We start from the raw sequence: 23,109 nt of genomic DNA, 5'->3' as shown, positions 1-23,109 counted from the left end.
AGTTATATGATCCACTAACATTTATCGCTTATAAAATGCAATTTGTGTTCTGTAAGGATATAAGACACACGATGGCCCAACAGTGAATGATGTATATTTATAGCTGTGTGCTAAACAAACAACTAAACAAACAAGGAGAAGCTGTCCCGTCACAGTTTCTCTCTTACACACTCATTTATATTTATTTCCCTGCCATTGCTACCTGTACTACCGGTAATCCTGTCACTTACTACGTGATTTATGTGCAGTACCAAAACTACCAAACTGTAGTTTTGGCAAAGTGCAACGCTAGTACTAATGCATTTCACCTTGGTAATTTAATGGTTGGCCAAACGACTTTCCTGTCGCCACCCCCGCTAAAACCCTTCTCCTTAACCCTGGGCTAAATGAGTTCACCGCGTCAGCCTTTGTGTAGTGTGGCTGATGTGAAAGTGTGCAAAAATTTTGTAATTATTTACAAGTTGCGTAACTGAGGCTGGACTTGGCTATTAGCCTAGTATTCACTTAGTATGAAGTGGAAAGCCGTCCGAAAACCACACCCAGGCTTGGCACGCCAACCCTCGTCGCCAATCCGCTGAGCGGATTCGAACCGGGTCTGGAGCACATCCCAGTTTGGGAAAAGGTATTTATCATGCACGGCTACCTGGAGGTAATCAAGCATGCGTCTTTGGAACAGCCACAGCAGACAACGTACATGGCACTGGATATAATTTAACATATAACAGCTAAGTTACAGTGAACTGTACGAAGAGAATTCAATATACAGGGTGTAACGGTTATAAGTGTGTTGGTTGTTTCTTCTCTGCTTCAAACAGTCTCACCATAAGCACTTTATAATCTTTACGACCCAATGTTCTCTGCATGGTCGTAATTGCACCACTAAGCGGACTACGCCTACCAGTATACGGTAACCGTTTTGCGATAGCTTCTGCGCACTTCAGCAACCGAACTGCTGCCCAAGTGAAAATAAGCATCAGTGGACTGCCGTTGCCACGAACAATTGGAGTTACATACTAACCTAAAAATGTACTATTTGTAATAGCTATAATATTGTTAGTCTGGAAATGATGTATACGCTGATTTAATGTCATTCAGTACACCGCCCCCAGCCACCAATAGAAATGTCTGCACTTATACCTGTTACACCCTGGACTGATTCTTGCTACATGTACCTCACGAAAAGACTATCAAGGTAAAATGACAGAGATTTGAGCCCAGATGGACGCTTACCAGCAATCGTTCTTTCCCCGAATCATACACAGTTGGAACAGAAAGAGAGGGTGTGAGTTCGGTACATAAAGCTCCATCCGCTGAATGCTGTAAGGTGACTTGCGTAGATCATATGTAGACGTAGATGTGGATTTGCGCAGGACACAGCTACAGCCGTGCGGTGACGTTGGTACTGCAGAGAGAAGCCACTGTATGAGACAACTGCAGTGTTTGCCTTTAGTAGCCTGTGTGAAGTCAGCAACTTTGAAGTTACTTTGACGTGACCAGGAGTCCACTTGCTGCAACTACAGCTGACAGTAAATCAGTATGCAGAAGAGAAAAACCTGTTCAGGCATAGGATCACACCATAACTGCTCCTTGAGGAGTAAAGTTATGCTTCTCAGCTTGACAAACTGTCGAAAAAGTATACTTGGGTAATGGCTACATCAGCAACGGAAGTAACAAGTAACAAATATGTAAATTGAAGCTAGAAAGGGAGAAAGGAAAAGAAAAGATAGCGAAGGGGCTAGCGATGTCAGCTGCATTTATAAAATGACTTTTATCTTAGTAGTATGAATATTTATATATGTGTTTCGAGAGAGAGAGAGAGAGATTGATTTTTGATTGAGATTTTTACTTTAAGTCGTAACTGGTACCTGAATTTTGGTTGCTGCCTCCTTGAATGACCAGCTTCTGCACCAGTTGGTGACGTATTGTAATTTGGAGGAAGGTTTAAAATACGACTCTCTTAGTTACTTGGCCGTATTGTAGATAGCTTTTAGCCCAAGTTTTCGTAGCTTCTCATACCTAATGGACCACTGTTATAAGTAAATAAGACTAAACACCAATCTGCTTTTCGTGACAAAAGAAGATTGCTTGGCACACAAACTTCCTTCAAACGACACGTCCTGCTACATCAAAATTGGTCAGAGGAGTTCAGCACCATACTATTGTACAAGAACATAATCCAATTACTGTAATTAAGAGATTGTGAGAGGTTGTTACATACTGAATGACAACTATAGAGAATGTATTTTAGCGAACTTTGTACACTTACAATTCTGTCGATTGACAGACGGCGACGACAATGAAGTTCACCTCCTTTTCCAAAAATAAGATATTTCTATTCTACACTTCCAGAAAATTTTTATACATACATGTTTGGCAACTCAAACACATACTTCACTCGGTTTTATCACTAAAATATCAATTTTCAATTTTCATTAAATGTAACAATACGTTCTGAGCGACGGCCTAGCAACACGTCCTCTTTCCACAAGATACAGACTAACAGTCCTTTTTTTAATAAATCAATTGTCTTTTTTTAGTCCCTGCTTAATGATTTACAACTACTATCGTTGCGGGGATTGCGCGCTAAAGAGTTTCTTGAAGTCCAGAAGCGCTTCACTTCACTTCAAGTGCTTTTTGAATCACATTTACATTCACGGTATTTACATGTATTACTGAGCCTCTCAGAATAAAATCAGGCACAAATTAGTTAAAAAAAGGGGCAGTGAGGGTCACATAACATTACACATTGGAACTTAAAGCAGAATGAGTGGCGACGAATAAAGGTTTGTGCCGGAATTGATTTTGAACTCTAGTTCTCCTGCTTACTACGCAGTTGCGTTAACCATTACTCCATCCGGACAGAGCTTTCATCGCAACTGCCGGACTATTTCTGTACGCTTCCCGGCGGACCCACATTCCCTCTGAGCGCCACCTATCCGCCGTCCCTGTCCATATCTTCCACGATCGCTACTTTTCAGATCCCCACAGGATGTCAGACAGAATTGTGAATCATAACTGAAGAAGATGGACTCGTTGCCCATCGGGGCGAATCAGTTATATGAGTACGTGGTGTCCCTTCATTTTGACATTTCTGTAAGAACAGACACCACACACTCGTACAATGAGTAACAAATACTTTGTAATGGCTATGTTCCTCGGCAGATTTTGTAACGGCAATGTTTCTTGGAAATACCACATACACACTGTACGAAAGTTTACTTGTTCCTCTACAGCACTAAAGTGCAGCAGACTCCTAGACAGTCGCAAACTGAGTTGTACGTATTCGTGCCACATTGGCTGCAGTGGACAGTTCACATGTGGCGTTGAGAGCAAGGCGCTTAGTGGCTCCTAAATCCAGTTTTAATCGGATTGCGGACCGGACATCCAATTAGTGGTGTAGGCCAGATTAAGTGAGGCATGCTGTGGTGATGCGCGCGACGCCCACTCACCGTCGGCAGAGGAGACGAAGGTGAGATGGCCCGGGTAGAGCGCCGTCATGCGGCGGACCAGGTCCACCTGCTCCAGCGCCAGCTGCACCGCGTCCAGGTGCTGCGCGCCGCACGGCACGTACGCCGACCAGAACTGCAACAGCGGCCGCCACCAAGCAAGCGTCAGCCGTCCAGTGGCGGTACAGGAGCGCTTTCCTGCGCCTTTCTGCCGTAATCACTGCATCAGGTGTCATAATACTACGTGTAGTTGTAATTGTTGTGTTTGCACCAGTGTGCCGAATACATGGTAAAATGATACACCTGCCAATGGAAAAAGTGCAATGATATTAAGACCACATAGTAACTTATACTAGACGACAAAAGTCCATCGCAGGTAGTGAAATCATGTACAGGGTGTAACGGGTTAAAGTGCAGATGTTCCTACTGGTGGCTTAGGACGGCGTACTAAACAATATTACATCAGTATTTTCGTCAACTGTAGGCTAGTGATTATATCTACTATGAGTCGTTTGTGTTAAGGATGGGTACTAACTCCACGTACATGTGGCAGGAGCAAATCATTAATTCTTATTTTCTCCTGGGCAGCAGCTCAGATTTGAAGTGTGAATGTGTGGATGCAAAATAGGTAGTCTACACTGACAGGGGTAGCTATACTTAGCGGCGCAGTTACGACTGTTCAGAAAACTTCAGGTAGTAAAGTATCTGAAGTGTTTACAGGTAGACCGTTCGACGCAAAGATAGAACAATCAGTGCAATGATGTGTGTACATGTTGAGGTACCAGACATAAAAATAACTGCACTTATAACCGTTACATCCCTTATTTGATGCACAGCACAATTAAAAGGCCACTCTTTCGAAACCCCGCAATTATTTCCCATTGCGACGTATAAGTTTGAAATTCTGCTCAAAGGTACCTACAATCACCCTCTGTAATAGTGCAAAAGCCTGGCGCCATGCGACGTCACCCTTGGGCTCGGCGACGCTTCAAACAGGAAGATGTCGACACTTGCGAAAAGTAGGCCAGGGCTCAGAGTGAGGTGTAAGGTGGGTTAATGACGTCACATTGTCGCCACATTTTACCAAAATTGCTCCCAACGACACCTCGAACGTGTCACACTATTGAAAGAGCGTTGCAACCCCTCTTACCCATATTTCACCCCTCGTTTTGACGCCTCCGCGAAGGAGGTTAGGACCACGACGCCCAGCAAGGACTCACACGATTTTCTCATGTGTGGCTGAGATAAACTTTGAGAGCAATTTCATGCTTATATGTCATAACGGGAAATAATTATGGGGTTTCGAAAAAGTGATACTTTAATTGTGCTGCACAGAGTATCTCCCTTAAAATTCTCAGGCTTTGTGATGAAACTTTCCTGGTGAGTTTATTTTTTTCTTTCATATCCTTCGATTAACATTACATGTTACCTAATACATCTGAACTTCTACTTATGCAGCTGTTGAACATATATACACACTATTTGTAAAGTTTAAAAACGAGCTAGGTAAAAGAATGTAACTTACAAACTACAGTGTGGAAATCAATTAAATTGCGGGAAAATGTCGCTATAGCTCTCTCAATCATGTACAGAAATGTGGAAGTTACATGGTGTGAGGTTAGCATCACCATAGTGCCATGTGAGATTGGCCCCACTACACGAGGTAGCTGAAGGAACAGGAAAAGCCAGTATGCTTCAATCAGCGAGCAGTTAATATAGATTTTGGTGGTGGTTTTTTTTTTTATTAAAGCATGGGCCGGCGGAAATGTGTAGATGAACTCATAACGAGAAGGCCCGACAGGAAACTGGAATAAGAACAAAGTGTGATCAGAGTCCAGCATTCTCATTGTACAGATGGCAGAGAGGGAGGAAGGGGGTTTTTCTGCTTCTCAGAATAGTCACGTTTCTCGTTACAACAATTCAATGGTTGTGACTGGAAACTGCGACATCTAGGCGAACGTTAGCAACAAGTCGATGGTGGTGACAAGAGACTCTGTCATCCAGGTGAATGGCTTTCCAAAGCATGGAATGTGTCAAGGACAGAGGCCAGTGGGAGCAATATAGTGCCACAGGAACAATAACGTGGGCTTCCAGTGGACCTGTGGTAGTAATCAAAGGCACCATGGCAGTTGTGGACGACGTTAAAGCTTCAGCAGGCCACTTGCAAACCTTCGTTTTTGATGTGTTGCCCAATGGTGACGGCATTTCCCAGCAGGATAACTGTCTGGGAGGTATGGCCAGTATCATGCTACGCTGGTTTGAGGAACATGAAATGAAACTTATATTGATCTCTTGGCCACTGAATTAGCCCCATGATTTATGGAAATTGTGCTGCGTGTGGGTAGACGTCCGATCTACTGCCTCTAGATACTTCCCAAGGGTTTGCTGAATCCACGCCACACAAATAAACCGATGTATAGCTTTCCAAAGGTGGACCAACGCTGTATAAGGAAGGCGGTATAGTGTTTCAGCTCATCAACGTATCTGCCAAAGAAATTAGAGTTCGCCAGGTGCATACCGTGCTCACGCAGTAAGAAAAACACACTCCACACGATTTGTGGGTTGAGTTGTTTTGGGGGAGGAGACCAGACACCGAAGTAATCGGCCTCATCGGATTAGGGAAGGATGGGGAAAGAAGTCGGTCGTACCCTTTCAAAGGACGCACCCCTACATGTGTCTGGAGCTATTTAGGGAGATCACGGAAAGCCTAAAGCAGGATGGCCGAACGTGGGATTGAACCGTCGTCAGACAGACGATGTGGCCGAGCGGTTCTAGGCGCTTCAGTCTGGAACCGCGTAACTGCTATGGTCGCAGGTTCCAATCCTACCTCGGGCATGGATGTGTCTGACGTCCTTAGGTTAGTTAGGTTTAAGTAGTTCAAAGTTCTAGGGGACTGATGACCTCAGATGTTAAGTTCCATGGTGCTCAGAGCCATTTGAACCATTTCCTTTGAACCTACCTCGTCCCGAATACGAGACCAGTGTGCTAATCACTGCGCCACCCCGCTCGGCCACAATTTGTGTTCCAGCTTTCATGACCCAGCTACAGAGTGTGCAGTGTGCCCTGTTATGTAATTCATAGCCAGTGTAGCTTCCTACCCAGACCAGCTGGTTGCGTTAGCACTGCTTTATCGCTAGCGTGTCGATAGGAGTTATGGTCGACAGCATATGTGAGAGTGCTAGCATTGCTCTGAGCCTTGGTGAGACAACATCTCCTGGACTCCAGCGAAGTCGCCTTGGATGGGTAGCCAGCAGTCAGCGAGGAACGTGGAGAGCTGCGGTGATGACCACAGTTTGCCACTTGGGCAGCTATTGAAGATCGGCAGTGGAGTTGGTCTCTAGGGGTAACCAGCACGTGAGCTACAAGGAGTTGGTATGGGGCACTAGTTCTTTGCTGTATGATGAGGAATGAGTTCTGAGCAGAGTCAAGAGCGAGAGGACTGACAAGCTTGTACACTATTGTTCGGTGAAGTGGACGTCACGAACAGTCAGCACAGGGTGTTGCCGCTGTGTGGAAACAGCAGCCCAGAGGAGCAGTTGGTGTCTTTTTCCAACCGAAAGGACAGCAATTCCAGTGGAGTTGGTGGAAGGGGCTCCTCATATCAAGAGGAGCACTATGTGAGTGCTTTAGCAGCTGATGTTTGTACCCTGTTCGTTTAATGTTTGATGTAGTGCACTCTGTTGTTTACATGTGGTGCCAAGAGTGTATTGGCTAGCAAACACAACGTCAATGTAAGTTTGTGGTCATTGTGTGACAAACTGTGGTTGCTGATTGTTGACAAATGGGAATTACTTATTACTTTTCACACCTTGTACTAAGAGTGCCCAAGTTATTAGTGTTGCTCAGCAGCAATCTACTTGAACATGTTAATGTATGAGCGTTATTGAGATATATGAGCAGTCAGTTTGGTAGAGTGGGGTTGTGGGCAGCTTGTTGTGGCGAGTGTCTGCTGAAAGCAGCAGTAGTAATAGAGCAATATATAGTTATGTGCTACTTTAATGACCCAAGCTAATTCTATGACTTGTTGTGGCACCCTATGCCTCGCTGCAGAAGTTTTGCCCATTGTAATTACTCTTTACGGCTGATGGCCATACATCGTAATTAACAGTGTTGCTGCTCATACGAGATGTACCCTAGGGCCAATGTTGAATTTTATTTTTTACTATTGTATGGAAGACTTTTGTTGTAATTATGGCTCGCACACTGGTTAACGATCCTTACGAGCTATAAAACGATTCATTATTTTACTATAATTGTATTATTATTTTAAATTTGTAGCGGCAAACAGCTGAGAAGACCCGTGTGAGTCCATGTATTGTCACATATTCATTTTAAGCGGGAGACTTTTGTGATTATCTGACACCCTCTGCATCTCGGCTTTAGATGTTTATGTCGAGGCGGCTGCTCTTTAGCACACAAGTGACTTACGGAATGTCAGGGAGGCGAACAATCGTGTTCTCTCCTCTTTTGTTTAACTGTATATAAATGACATTTCCCTGGCGCAGTTCAGGGCGTTCGGCTATGCGGGTGACTGGGCAGTAGCTACCCAACAGAAAACCTTCGAAAGAACTCAAGAAATCCCAATGTTTGACTAGACATTTTAAGCCAATACTTCCATGAATAGATGGTATGAGCTACCTCAAATAAACCAGGAAATGATAATTTTGACCTCCCCATAGATTAGGCCACAGAGTTCTTGATGCCTATTTTGAGCGAAACAAACTTCAAATAATATGCATCCAAAATACCTTGGGATCACGTTAGAAAGAACACGTTTGTTTAAGAAGCTCACTCACGTCTGCAGAGATCAAAGGCAGAAATAACATTCTCCACAGATTCTGTGGCACTAGCTGGGTATCGCCGGTAGACATAGGTCACCAACTTCTCCTCATATTTTCAGGAGGAAAATGCACACTTGAGAGATACGAGCCCCAAAAATGGATCACGCGAAAATCTGAGCTGGTATTCCGGTAGTACGTGATTATAACTTCCTGAAAGTACAGATTTTAAACATGCTGGCCTACCGGTTGTCAATCACTCTGCCTCACTGCCACCATCTAATGACTAAGCTCAAAGTACTGTTCAAGCGAATAAAACGTTTATCAAACACTGTTTAGACATTGGTAACAGGCTAAGTTCACTATATCAATGCGCGATTTCCCACCTGTTACTGATCTAGGAAATCTTTTATTTTGAGCACTTTGATGTCAGCGTCCTCAAATTCAGTGTAAATGAATGAAACGAAAGGGTGTTTTATTAAAGAAATAGCGTAGGGCTACGTATTGTCAACAATGCTTAGTGCTCTATATTCTTTGGATTTTAAAGCTGGCACTGGTAAAGGATAGTACATTTCCGGGAGATACGCTATTCTTCAATGTAATTGGTACGATTAAATCGAAAATTGTTAACTCCATTCCATAATAAGTGTTCAGTTGCTTAGGTTTATTTATTCTGATTTTGAGGCGTATATATAGCTGCAGAACAAAAGTATCAGAATATTGTCAAAACTAATATTGTACATATAAGTGCGTGAGATTGAGATCTTACTTATTAATAGTACCCACAAATTTTTGGTTAGAATAATATGAGTCCTCGAACAAGATGTCAAAATAAGTTGGTGGATAATTCACATTCCTCCTCCTCTTCCCTCGCCTTCATCATTCCGGGAATAGGGGAGCTTCAGTTTCACCTCGCTGTACAGTAGTTCGCGCTTGGGCATAGTTTTCGAGCGAAATCAGTTGCTGGCGCTCATATCCAGCGAACCTGCATTATTCTCATTAAAACAAGATGTCAAACGTTTTCGAGCGAAATCGGTTGCTGGCGCTCATATCCAGCGAACCTGCTTTATTCTCATTAAAACAAGATGTCAAACGTTCGGGCATTAGGCGTCATCATAGCGTGCTCGCCAAAGTTTTGTGACTGTATTATCAGAATGTCGTAACTGTGTACTATCAGAATTATGTCCCTGGTTTACGAGCGAAATCGATTGCTGAAGCTCGTACCCAGCGCACGCGCTGAATTATCATTAAAACAGAATGTCAAGTTGGTGATGATTCCTTGTTTGAGTATCAGCACTCTGATTGGTGTTCTCAGCAGCAGAGTGCTGTGGGTTTATCTGGCTTAATAGTCCATGTGTGGAAAAACCGTCTGTACAACAACGAAGCAATGTACATTGTTAGCGGGTCAGTACGATATACTGCTACAAACTGGTTATCTGTCTTGACTCACATTCCACCTCTTGCTATCAGATGGAAGAGTGCGCTACTCTGTGAATACCAGAAGACTGTTCATGATGCAAATTCCAATAATCAACGATAAACTCCCTGTGGAGCGAAAAAGAAAACATCAAGACATCTCACTTTTACCATAGCCATGATTGCTACTGAAATACCGTGTGCTTAGCTGAATGCCGGCACGGTAACTCAGCGTGTTCGGTCAGACAGCTGGCTAGTGCCTGTAATAAGAAACTGAGTGAAGGGATCAACAACTAACTTCAACGGATGCCATATCACGTCCGCTACGACCAAATACGACGAAGAAAGACGAACCAAATTCAAACCAGAGTAAACGGTAACGTGTTTGCCTACCATGCGGCAGCCCTCGGCTCGATGGAGGTTTCCTCCGCCCTTGGACTGGGTGTTCTGTTGCCGTCATAATCCTTTCATCATCAGCGACAATCAAGCCGCCCAGTGTGGCGTCGGAGGCCGAACTTCTCCGGATGGGGTCTCCAGGCCATCAATGACACACGATCATTCTATTTTTGTTGTTGTTCCTTTCCGAAAATGAATTCAGTGCTACCAATCAATGGATAGGCTGTTGGGAACAAAATGGTCTTCCTCCACAATGACTGAAGCTGCCATATATCCAGGAGAGAGTCCTCGGATTTGAGCAGCCTCGGGCAATTTGGACTACCCTGAACCGCATCCGAACGTCCCACGGAATATATGCAGACACTGTCCACGAGTGGGGAAAAATCTTATGATGTGTGGGGGGGGGGGGGGGGGGGGCGGGGGAATGGCAGACAGTCCTTCATGTTATAACATCATGTCCCGAAAGTGTCTACAAGGGTCTTTTCGAAGAATTCTGTCTGTAACGAGAGGTGATAAGGTACATAAAATACCTTGGTATTCGCCTGTAGATGTTGTCATTTCTGTTACATTATGGTTTAGATCTGTGTTGAAATCGTGATATGTAATATCTAGACAGTTATTCTTGTGATTTAAAAACTCATAGTGCACATCATGTGATAGTTAAAACATTTATTATTCTGTAGTCCAGACGTATTTTCATTGTTCTTCTTTCTCATTCTTCATTATGCCAACTTAAAGAGCGCGTGTGAGCTTGTTAGCTTGGTCTGAAAGCATCATTTTCTTGTTCGCTCCCCAGACTCTCTTCATGGATTCGCTGTGTTTCTTCTTGCGTTCCTCTGTCCACTGTTTTCCAGTCAGTGTTTCAGCTTTCTCTGCTAATATTTGCAACTGGGTATCAAAAGACTTTGGATTCACTGATGGTATCTTCTGTGGTTTTTATTTCTCATAAGTCCTGCTGAACTTCTTCTAACCAAGTAAGTTGTCCCTTTCTCGAATTTATTATACTAAGTAGCTTTTTTTCTGTTAACCTAGTATCAATTCTGTAGATGTGACCATTGAATTTCTAGCGTCTTCTATGTACTGTATCAGTGAACGTGTCTAATGCGGTGTATAGGTCCGTAGCTTTTCTTGCAATCCATATGATAGTTGTAATAATGGGACCATACATTTTTCTTATAGTTATTCGGTCTCCGCATTGCAATTAGGATTTTTGAATTGCCTCCTGAGGATGTTTATGATGCATATGGTGCTTCAGGTAGGACAACTGTCTCGTATTGCCAAAGTTTCGCGTTATGAGATATCACTCGTTACGAGATATCACCCGTATTTTTTAATTATTTCGTGTTATTCTGTACGCATTCTGGAGTTTGGTGGCTATTTCTAATTCTAATTTAGTGTCTAGTCGAGATGGTACTGTGATTTCTCCGACATATTCAAAAGAAGACACATGTGAATTATTCCTATGTTTCTTTTGTAGTGGAGATCTTCTCATCTTTTTCAGTCTTCTAATATGTTATATTCGAGACCTGTCTGAGATACTATCTCTTGTAACTTATGTATGGGATACTTGGTTTCGTAAGTAGTCTTAGTGAATACAGGTAGGTCATGATCAAAAGTTAGACATATTACGTACATTGAAGTAGAGGGCTTTAGTATCAGGTGCATTGTACGGAATCAGCAGCAACTAGTGAAAATGTACGCCGGACTGCGATTCGAACGTGGGATATACTGCTTACAGGCAGCTGCATTAACAACCGCATTACCTGTACACAGTGATTATTGAAAATGCCCGCAATATCTCGACACGCAGCCCGACCGACCTACATTTCCACCTAGCGCCACATATCCACAGTTACTGTCCATATTGTCCACGCCTACTAATTTTAGATTCCCGCCGGAGGTCGAATGTAAATGTGCATCCGTATTGAAGGTTGTGGATTAATATTCCATCGAGATGAATTAATTGTATGAATGCTTGGTGTCTATTCTTTCGGAGATGTCATATAAATGCTAGGCACTTGTCTTTCAGTTTCTGTCCAGTGATCCCGATGTTTTACCCTCGACTTCTATCCCTCATTCTCTGATAAGTTTCTCTTGTACAGTGTTAAGCAGAAGGTGCGAGAGGTCATCACCTTATCGAACGCGAGTACATACTGCAAAAGCATCAGACATTTTACTGAGAAACTTAACTTGAGATGCTATGTCTGTGAGTTTGTGGTAGATTAGCTCTTTAGACTTCCTGTTTACCGTGAGCTATTATAAAGTATCTAAAACGGTTCGCCTGTCGACAGAGTTGTGCGTCTTCTTGAGATCCACAAGGGTGACGTATGTGTTGGTACTTCGACGTGTCCTTAATATGGTCTTCAGACACCAAATCTGCTCAACACTAGATCTGTTTTTCCTAAATTCTGCTTCATGCTAACTATTATTTTATATTTAATAAATTAACTTTTAAATTGAGCCCCTCGCCAGCGCAGCCCCTGGCCAGAGCCCCAGTCCACCAGCCCTGCGCCACAGTCTTGTGTGACTGCCATCCCCAGTGGTACTTTTAACGAAACTCGCGTCTTGCTGCAGAACCCGGTATTAGTGGACCAAGTCACGTGCGACCCGCGGCCGTTGTTTATAGCGCATTGGCAGAGACGTGGGGCGGCGAGCGGCAGGCAGCCCGCGGTACTGACCTGTGCGCCGACGAGACCGCGCCGCAGCCGGGGCAGGTCGGTGTGCGACCACGCGCTGCTGGCCCACGGCTCGACGCGGCGCAGGTCCTCCGTCAGGTTGACGGCCGACAGCCGGCCGCGGCAGTAGAGGCGCACGTTCCACGCCAGGTCGTTGTGCCTGCGCACGCGAGCAAGTAGGTACTCAGTGGGGCTGAGCTGCAGCATGCGTTAATACGCTCCACTAAAGAGCAGGCAGCGGCAGTAGGCGGCACTGCTGTTAAAGCAGCAGCCCAGAATACCATAAACTATATAACAAAAATCCATTGCCACAATCATATTAATGGATAACATATTAATAAATATTTATTTGCAAATCCGCAGCAGTTGCCAGTAATTTCCGGTTAATGCGCAATATGTTTCTGAGTGTAAAGCTTCATCGTCAGGTGACATCAAATACTTATGGAAATTAACACAGAGGAGACAAAATTTGCAACTCGTCATGGCTTGGACTCAAATGGTTCAAATGGCACTAAGCGCTATGGGACTTAACATTTGAGGTCATCAGTTCCCCAGACTTAGAACTACTTAAACCTAACTAACCTAAGGACATCACATACGTCCATGCCCCAGGCAGGATTCGAACCTGCGACCGCAGAAGCTGCGCGGATCCTGACTGAAGCGCCTAGAACCGTTCGGTCACAGTGGCCCGCTGCATGGACTCAGTAAGTCTCTGGAATTCCCCTGCAAAAATATAAAGCCATGCTGCCCCTATAGCCGTCCATAATTGAGAAGGTCTTGCCAGCAAAGGATTTTTTTGCACGAATTTATCTCTCGATTTTGTCCCACAAATGTTCGATTAGGTTCATCTCTCTCTCTCATCTAACAAGGCCACTGTTTTATAGTCATCTATTATCTAACCGGTATGGTCACGAGCCTTGGGGAGACGTTGCCGCCGATGTCGTGCTGTTAGCAGACACTCGCTTCAATTGCTGCTGCCAAAGCCATTACACCAAATTTTACTGCAACGTCCAAACGGATACGTTCTTCCTATGTTCCACATTGATTTCTGCGGTTTTTCGCGCGGTGTTGCCTATCTGATAGGACTGACAGTTCTACGCAAACACAACTGCTCTCGGTCGTTAAGGGAATGCCGCCGGCCACTGTGTTGTTGTTGTTGTTGGTGGTGGTGGTGGTGGTGGTGGGTAGTGTTTAACGTCCCGTCAACAACGAGGTCATTAGAGACGGAGCGCAAGCTCGGGTTAAGGAAGGATTGGGAAGGAAGTCGGCCGTGCCCTTTCAAAGGAACCATCCCGGCATTTGCCTGAAACGATTTAGGGAAATCACGGAAAACCTAAATCAGGATGGCCGGAGACGGGATTGAACCATCGTCCTCCCGAATGCGAGTCCAGTGTGCTAACCACTGCGCCACCTCGCTCGGTCGCCACTGTGTTGTCAGTGGTGAGATGTAATGACTGAAACTTGGTGTTCTCAGCACACTTTTGACACTGTTGAGCTCACGATATTCAATTACGATTTACGAAATGAATTTTACCATGGTTCTAGCTCCAACTGCCATTATGCCTTCAATATTCTTTTCACGTGACTCACTTGAATACATATGACAGCTTCGCAAATAGACTGCCCTTTAAGATGTCGTGGACGCGATACTACCGCCATCTCTATATGTGCATGTCAATATTCCATGGCTTGTCGCCGGCTGGTATGGCCTAGCGGTTCTAGACGCTTCAGTCTGGAACCGCATGACCGCTACGGTCGGAGGTTCGAATCCTGCCTCGGGCATGGATGTATGTGATGTCCTTAGGTTAGTTAGGTTTAAGTAGTTCTAAGTTCTAGGGTACTGATGACCTCTGATGTTAAATCCCAAAGTGCTCAAAGCCATTTCAATTTGAACCATGTCTTGTCACTTCAGTGTAAATATGTTATGCTCGGGGCAGTCAGTCATGGGGTTCACACCGACGTGAAACGAACGCATAGAAGTGTACGACCAGGAACCACATCGCCCGCCTGTCCGAGCACCACACAATTGTGTTTCCATAATTATTTGGTTGCACCTGAAGATCAAACTTTCTTCTTCGAAACCGGTCGTGTAACAAACAGAAATTACGGTCAACCGAAGCACTCTTTTTGAATTCTACTGCCGGCCGGAGTGGCCGAGAGGTTCTAGGTTCTACAGTCTGGAACCGCACAACCGCTACGGTCGATGGTTCGAATCCTTCCCCCGGCACGGATGTGTGTGCTGTCTTTAGATTAGTTAGGTTTAAGTAGTTCTAAGTTCTAGGGGACTGATCACTACAGAAGTTAAGTCCCATAGTGCTCAAAGCCATTTGAACCATATTTTAAATTCTACTACCTCAATTACGGATATTTGACTGATTACAGATTTTTGTTTAGTTAACATTCTGTCTGTATAAGTGTGTTATTCTTTTGTGTCTCATTCTATTGCATGAAATATTGTTTCCGTTTAAACAAAAGTGGGAAAGAACTATAAAAATTGGTGTTATGAATGAATGCAACGTATGATGAATTATGTTGACCTCCTCCTACACGTATGCAGTCGTGTCTGCTCATATTTATGGTAAGATGGTACAGCAGCTTCGGCTGATTACGTCGCAGTACAGTTAGGATTTTGCTGACTCAAGTAATATCACGCAGGCTCAGCGCGACTGAATTAACGGGAATAGTGTGTGCGTAGTTGTTCTTCTTCTTTCTTTCAATCATGCAATCACTGCAATCAGGTGGCTGTGTTATATTTAGTGAATCTGTTAGGAAATGATTTATCTTCGTTTGAAGAAAAAGGAGAAGGTGAAACTAGAGGGACGACGTGTAAGTGAAGCGGAATGCGCTAATTTTGGACACTTTTATCCGTTTTATATGAATAGTGTAATAGCAAGGAAAGGGAAAGGTCGGGTGGGAAACTGGTGACAGGTAGCGCCACAGGGCACTGTGGAAATGCAGTGGCGAAGGTTGAAAACTTCTGCCGGACCGGGAATCGAACCCGTATTTATTGCTTCTTACGAATGACTTCCTTAACCGTTTCTTTTTCTTCTTATTCACATTGTTCGTTATTGCTTGTCGACTTTGGTTTGGGCGAATATCAGATGCCACACCTGGAGGTTCATCGTTGAATAACTCACTAGATTATTTTTATTGCACAATGCAGCGGGCCCTCTGACCTAACACGTTGATTTAGCGCGCTGGCGTTTCGGCCATTCGGACAAAGTCCCTGACCGATGCAAATTTCCAACTTATCGCTCGCTGCAGTGCAACGTCCCTCGTCCATTAACCGCCTAGTCGCAAATTATTCATCAGTACTGAGACAAACATCATGGAACTGTCAAGGTAACACAGAAAAGTAGTCATACACCAATGATATCTGTTCTGTAAACACACACACACACACATATATAAGGGTTAATTCGTACCTTGCCCGCATCTCGTGGTCGTGCGGTAGCGTTCTCGCTTCGCACTCACGGGGTCCCGGGTTCGATTCCCGGCGGGGTCATGGATTTTCTCTGCCTCGCTATGGCTGGGTGTTGTGTGATGTCTTTAGGTTAGTTAGGTTTAAGTAGTTCTAAGTTCTAGGGGACTTATGACCATCGATATTAAGTCCCATAGTGCTCAGAGATTTTTTTTTTAAATTCAAACCTTGGATTATCGTAACAGAAAAGTCATGGTGTCGACCATTACAAACTGCAATTGCAGAGTATTAACGAGCAGAAGAAGGACCATGGGTAAAGTGTGAAAGGCGTTATAACAATACCGCAAGATGTTCTATGGCCAAAGAGCGTTTCTAAAATCAGGGCGAAAAGGTCTTACAGTGTCGGCTGCTCTTCTGCTGCATGCTGCTGTCAGCTATTCGTTTACACTGATAAAAGTCAGTCGGAGGAAATATACATCAGCCTCTCAGAACCACCGAATAATAACTTGTTTCGGATGAATATTCGAATTAAATGGTTTCGTTTCCTTCATAGAAAGATCAGGACTGGCTATTACTGATCTGGCTGTTATTGATTACAAAATTGCTCACTGGCTGTCGTATCTCTTTTTGTAGACTATTGTTTGCTTCTCGGAATGTGACAAGATTTTTTGGGATATTGTTACAGTTTGGTTGTGAGTTCACGAAGCCGACGAATGCGACTGGAAGAAAAGTAGGTGTGTCAACGCACTGCTCTGTAGCGTAGCCCTTGGACTAGTTCCGGTTGAAATGTTACAGTTAGGTTGTAAAAACTGCGAAGCCAATTAAAGTGACAGTAATGGACTGATCTGTAGGGTAACCCAATTATCGTTTCGCAGACGTTGTGGGGTATTTTCGAAATGTCATTTTCGAGGCTTTTACGCCGGAATCTAAGACTTCGGTTTAAATTGTACCACAAAAACTCTGTTATATGGCATTACTCTGCACAGTAAACTCCATTATATCGCCACTTCGTACACTCCGTATCATGAAGACGTTTATCGAACACTATTTTCTCATTGTGTGCCCCGTCTGTGGTGTCATCCGAATTATCATTCCTCGCGTCCGACTTTCATCATTCAGCTCGCATACAGTTATCAACAACAAGTACACTTTCACCGAAGACAGATCGTTAGAACGTAAAGTTAAATAGATTAGTCATTACGTGCACAGCAGCTGGGGATTAGCATTACGGTATCAATAAACTGAAAGGGCCATTAGCGAGTCTTACATACTGATGATTTATAACTGGAATAAACCGGCACGTTCAGAAATTATAAACTTCGAATTGAGGTATACAATGTACTCAGGTATGCAGTGCTTCTCCTGACTTTCAAAATTAAGAATTCCTTTCTGGTATTTCCCGTGGTTACAGAAATCTTGACTATATTAGAAGGAGAATCAGTATCAGTTTCAGAGCACTGATCTATTTCAAACAGATTTTTTGAAAAATGTTGAAATGTGTGTGAATTCCTAAGGGACGAAACTGCTACAGGTCATCGGTCCCTTGACTTACACACCACTCAAACTAACGTATGCTAAGATGAACACACACACCCATTCCCGAGGGAGGACTCGAACCTTCTGCGGGAGGGACTTTTTTAAAGTAATGTAATTTGAATTAATGTATGTGTCTGGAGCTTCGTCACTGCCCTGGAAACAGTGGTGTCAGGAAAACTAACATCTCACGACTAGCCAGTTCTACGAACTTTATCAGCTTTCAAACTGAGGCTAATACCTAGTCAACGTAATACAGTTCAAGAATTAATAAAAATATCCTCATTCGCACTACATCCTACTATCTTTTGTTAATTTGAAGAATTTTTTAAGCTGAGCAACGTAAATTAATTTAACTTCACTGTACCACGTCATGCGACAACAATAAGCACATTGATTCAATCCTTCAACTCTATTTGAGCATGTCCAATGAAACATTCCTTCATCTAACCAAATAAATTATTCTTTTAGTCTTATTAGGTGATATACGAGGGTTGGAACTTTAATAGTGGCAACTATTTATTTATAGCTCGTACAAAATTGATGGGTGTTTCACGATTTTAGCCGGCCATGGTGGCCGAGCGGTTCTAGACGCTATAGCCTGGAACCGCGCGACCGCTACGGTCGAAGGTTCGAATCCTGCCTCGGGTATGGATGTGTGTGATGCTCTTAGGGTAGTTAGGTTTAAGTAGTTTTAAGTTATAGGGAACTGATGACCTCAGAAGTTAAGTCCCATAGTGCTCAGAGCCATTTGAACCATTTTAAACATTTTACTGACCTTTAAAGTAGTCGCCAGTACTATGTATAGCCCGTAGCCAGCGATGTGGAAATCGTAGAATACTCTTAGCAGTGTGAGTTGTGTTGTCAGTTCGAGCGGAGCAGTTTATTACCCGACGAATTTGTAGCAGTTCTGAAGCAATTGCTGGGAAGTGTTTCCTTCAGTTTAGAAATCGAGTTGAACTCATGAGGACTTAGGCGAGTGCAGTAGGTGGGATAGCACTTAGCAGCCCCATCAGTCAAACAAATCAGTAACAGCTTGTGCTGTACGTGCTTGAGCATTTCCCTGCAATATGATGGTCAGGTCCTGCAGAAAGTGTCATCACGTCTAAGCTGGTCTTAGGTTGTGTTCCAAAAATGAACAGCACAGAGACAGAAGTGATGACACTCTCTGCATGACCTGACCATCATATTTCAGCACAAGGTTCAAGCACGTACAGAGCAAGCTGTTACTGATTTGTTTGGCTGATGGGGCTGTTAAGTGCACTCCTCTGACTTAAGCCCTGGTAAGTTCAACTCTATTTCTAAACTGAAGGAAACACTTCACGGCATTCGATTCAGAACTGCTACAAATTCGTCGGGCAGTAGACCGCGCCGCTAAAACTGTCAGGACAACTAACACTGCTCAAAATGTTCTACTATTTCCACATCGCTGGTAACGGGTTATACATAATACTGGTGACTAATTTGAAGGTCAGTACAACTTTGAAACACGTATCTATTTTGTAACCGCTGTAAGTAAATAGTCGCCACTATTAAAGGTCCAACCCTCGTATCGCATAAAATCTTGTACCGAAAGTATCACCGATTAGTACTAAGGTGCTCGGCAAATTTTGTGAGAATAGAAAGTGCTCTTTATTGATATACGGTTCTCACAAAATGTATTGCTGTTTATATACGGCATTCACAGAACTTAGACAATCAAATGCTTGTGATATAACTCAGAAAGAGTATTTTTTGTGCAAACATACACTTTTTCAAATGGAGCGGTGTCTGCTGACATTAACAAACTAAATGTAGGTTAAATCACGTAATGGCGTATGTTCCAATATTCTAGTGCGCGTTGTTTCCGAGAGATCGTATTTTGAAGTGTTCCCATACCGACACATGTACGATACCTGTGGTAGCACACAATAGTTATCTGGATGCTGACCCGCAATGAGACAATATCTCCGGCAGCATCAATACACGCTTCCAGTATGGCATGGTACGTAATACAATTGCAGCGAAGATATACGAGTAGGTTACAGTAGTACGTCGTTGTATATAATTGGATGTAGCTGGTATATCCTTGTAGACAGCGTCTTTCAGCTTTCCACACAGAAAAGAAGTCCACAAGCGTCAAATCCGTGAAACGGGCTAGCCAAGGTATAGACAGGTCCTTTGCATCCAATCCAACAATTTGGGCATAATTCTTGAAGCCATGCTGTAGTACATCGTGCACTTTGGCCCGAACAGACATCACGTTGGTGTCACCTGTTCCTCCTTGTCTGCAGAGGAATGTCTTCAAGCATCCGTGGAAGATGATCTGTTAGGAGGGTGCGACATCAGTGCGCGTTCAATGTACCATCTATAAGAGATAGAGATATGGGGTGCTGGTTCACTATCCACCACCACATGTTTACATAAGATTGATTCTGAAGTTCCACCTGATGAAGCTAACGGGGATTATCAACAGATCAATAATGCATGTTTCGAAGGTTTACTTGGCTATGTTTGAGAGATATGGCTTCATCACTAAACAAGATAAATTACATAACTGGAGTATCTCCCTTAATGGGCGTGTACAGAAGTTGACACGATTCTCATAACCGTTTCCATGTAGCTTTTCATGCAGGAAGATGTGGCAGGGGTGGAACCTACATCGATGGAGAATGCGGAGGACACTTGCCTGACTCATTCCACTTCCTCGTGCGACTGCGCCGGAGATAATGTGCGTATCAACTGCAACAGCAGGAAGAACGTTTATTTCCACTCTTATATCGACAATTGTTTCCTTCTGCTGCTTTGTCTAGATGGTACACTACCACTTTCTCGTAAATGGTTGAAGAGGTTGATGTATAATCGTGTTGATGGTTCGTCTGTATTGGGATATCTTGTCGCATACACCGTACAAGAACAAACTGCAAATCCCATCGTCCACTGATGCCCTACTGCTTGGTCACACATAAACTGACTATCAAGTCGCAACGCACTCAACGAACACACAAGCACACTATACGCAAACAAGACAACATAGTACTGAGCAACTACGCAGGTTGACCGGCACAAATAAGTGTCGGTGTGGGAGCTTTTCAGAAAACGATATCTCGTAAATGACTCTCACTAGAATCCTGCAACAAACACCATTGTCGTAGATTACCATACGTTTAGTGAGTTAATATCAATAGGTAATGTTTCATTTAAAAAATTGTATGTTTGCATAAAAAATACACTTTATGATCATTGTTACAATCTGTTTATTGGCTGACAATACCAGCCCCTGACTACCAACGCATTCTGTGAAATGTGCACATCAATAGCACTTCATACACTCCTGGAAATTGAAATAAGAACACCGTGAATTCATTGTCCCAGGAAGGGGAAACTTTATTGACACATTGCTGGGGTCAGATACATCACATGATCATACTGACAGAACCACAGGCACATAGACACAGGCAACAGAGCATGCACAATGTCGGCACTAGTACAGTGTATATCCACCTTTCGCAGCAATGCAGGCTGCTATTCTCCCATGGAGACGATCGTAGAGATGCTGGATGTAGTCCTGTGGAACGGCTTGCCATGCCATTTCCACCTGGCGCCTCAGTTGGACCAGCGTTCGTGCTGGACGTGCAGACCGCGTGAGACGACGCTTCATCCTGTCCCAAACATGCTTAATGGGGGACAGATCCGGAGATCTTGCTGGCCAGGGTAGTTGACTTACACCTTCTAGAGCACGTTGGGTGGCACGGGATACATGCGGATGTGCATTGTCCTGTTGGAACAGCAAGTTCCCTTGCCGGTCTAGGAATGGTAGAACGATGGGTTCGATGACGGTTTGGATGTACCGTGCACTATTCAGTGTCCCCTCGACGATCACCAGAGGTGTACGGCCAGTGTAGGAGATCGCTCCCCACACCATGATACCGGGTGTTGGCCCTGTGTGCCTCGGTCGTATGCAGTCCTGATTGTGGCGCTCACCTGCACGGCGCCAAACACGCATACGACCATTATTGGCACCAAGGCAGAAGCGACTCTCATCGCTGAAGACGACACGTCTCCATTCGTCCCTCCATTCACGCCTGTCGCGACACCACTGGAGGCGGGCTGCACGATGTTGGGGCGTGAGCGGAAGACGGCCTAACGGTGTGCGGGACCGTAGCCCAGCTTCATGGAGACGGTTGCGAATGGTCCTCGCCGATACCCCAGGAGCAACAGTGTCCCTAATTTGCTGGGAAGTGGCGGTGCAGTCCCCTACGGCACTGCGTAGGATCCTACGGTCTTGCGTGCATCCGTGCGTCGCTGCGGTCCGGTCCCAGGTCGACGGGCACGTGCACCTTCCGCCGACCACTGGCGACAACATCGATGTACTGTGGAGACCTCACGTCCCACGTGTTGAGCAATTCGGCGGTACGTCCACCCGGCCTCCCGCATGCCCACTATACCCCCTCGTTCAAAGTCCATCAACTGCACATATGGTTCACGTCCACGCTGTCGCGGCATGCTACCAGTGTTAAAGACTGCGATGGAGCTCCGTATGCCACGGCAAACTGGCTGACACTGACGGCGGAGGTGCACAAATGCTGCGCAGCTAGCGCCATTCGACGGCCATTCGACGGCCATTTGTCCGGAGCAAGTATGGTGGGTCTGACACACCGGTGTTAATGTGTTCTTTTTTACATTTCCAGGAGTGTATAATATTTATGATGCAAGTTTTAGGTGATTCACCCTGTGTACCGAATGTACACATGTCACACATGGACAACTTTTCCGATCGAGCTGTTCGGTAGGTAACCCAATGGTTTTAAAGCGCACGCCAGAACTGTTACGCCCCTCCCGTTTATTCGAATTCGGATCATCCATCTGCCCCAATATCACCAGGTCTGATAACTGCCTGATTACAACAGCCACTCCTTAATGAGCCGAATTCAGAAAATCTCGTTCCACTCTTGTAGACGACACTGTATAGCCAGCGTCCGCACCTCACTTAGAGCATACGCAAATCCATTCGGTAGCTAGCATGAGCACCTCACCGCTGTTTGTGAATCTCAAATGTCCAGTATGATCGTGTGATTAGAAACAAAACACTGCGGAAGCAGTCGTCTTAGCTTCCTGGCAAACCACATCCCCGGACATAACGATGATTCGGAAATAAACATCCAAATATTTGTGACAAGCGAAGAATTACGAATGTTATTGCCGCTTGTTTCACTGGCAGCGATTGAAGCTGTAATCCTAGGTTCGCCGGCCGTTCAGTCTGGACCCGCCCGACAGCTACTGTCGCAGGTTCGAATCCTGCCTCGGGCATGGTTGTATGTGCTGTCCTTCGGTTACTTAGGTTTAAGTAGTTCTAAGTTCTTGGGGACTGATGACTTCAGATGTTAAGTCCCACAGTGCTCAGACCCATTTGAACCATTTTTCTAATCCTAGGATCATTCCTACCCACACCCTCAGAAATCGCC

The 23,109-nt window shown here is 44.4% G+C and overlaps 1 protein-coding gene across 1 annotated transcript in view; it reads right to left on the bottom strand.

Annotated features, from left to right (window-relative positions):
- Nucleotides 1–23,109, bottom strand: part of LOC126355537 (dipeptidase 1-like) — a 399,494-nt gene that overhangs the window by 317,545 nt on the left and 58,840 nt on the right. The window contains exons 3-4 of the mRNA XM_050005883.1: nucleotides 12,715–12,871; nucleotides 3,450–3,582 (exon numbers count right to left, since the gene is read on the bottom strand). Coding sequence (XP_049861840.1) covers nucleotides 3,450–3,582; nucleotides 12,715–12,871 — 290 coding nt within the window. The remainder of the gene's footprint in view (nucleotides 1–3,449; nucleotides 3,583–12,714; nucleotides 12,872–23,109) is intronic.

This window comes from Schistocerca gregaria, chromosome 3 (genome assembly GCF_023897955.1).
Source record: "Schistocerca gregaria isolate iqSchGreg1 chromosome 3, iqSchGreg1.2, whole genome shotgun sequence".
In the NCBI taxonomy this organism is placed as follows: Eukaryota; Metazoa; Arthropoda; class Insecta; order Orthoptera; family Acrididae; genus Schistocerca; species Schistocerca gregaria.
The sequence above is the reverse complement of the archived record's forward strand: the minus strand, read 5'-3'. Positions and strand labels throughout refer to the sequence as shown.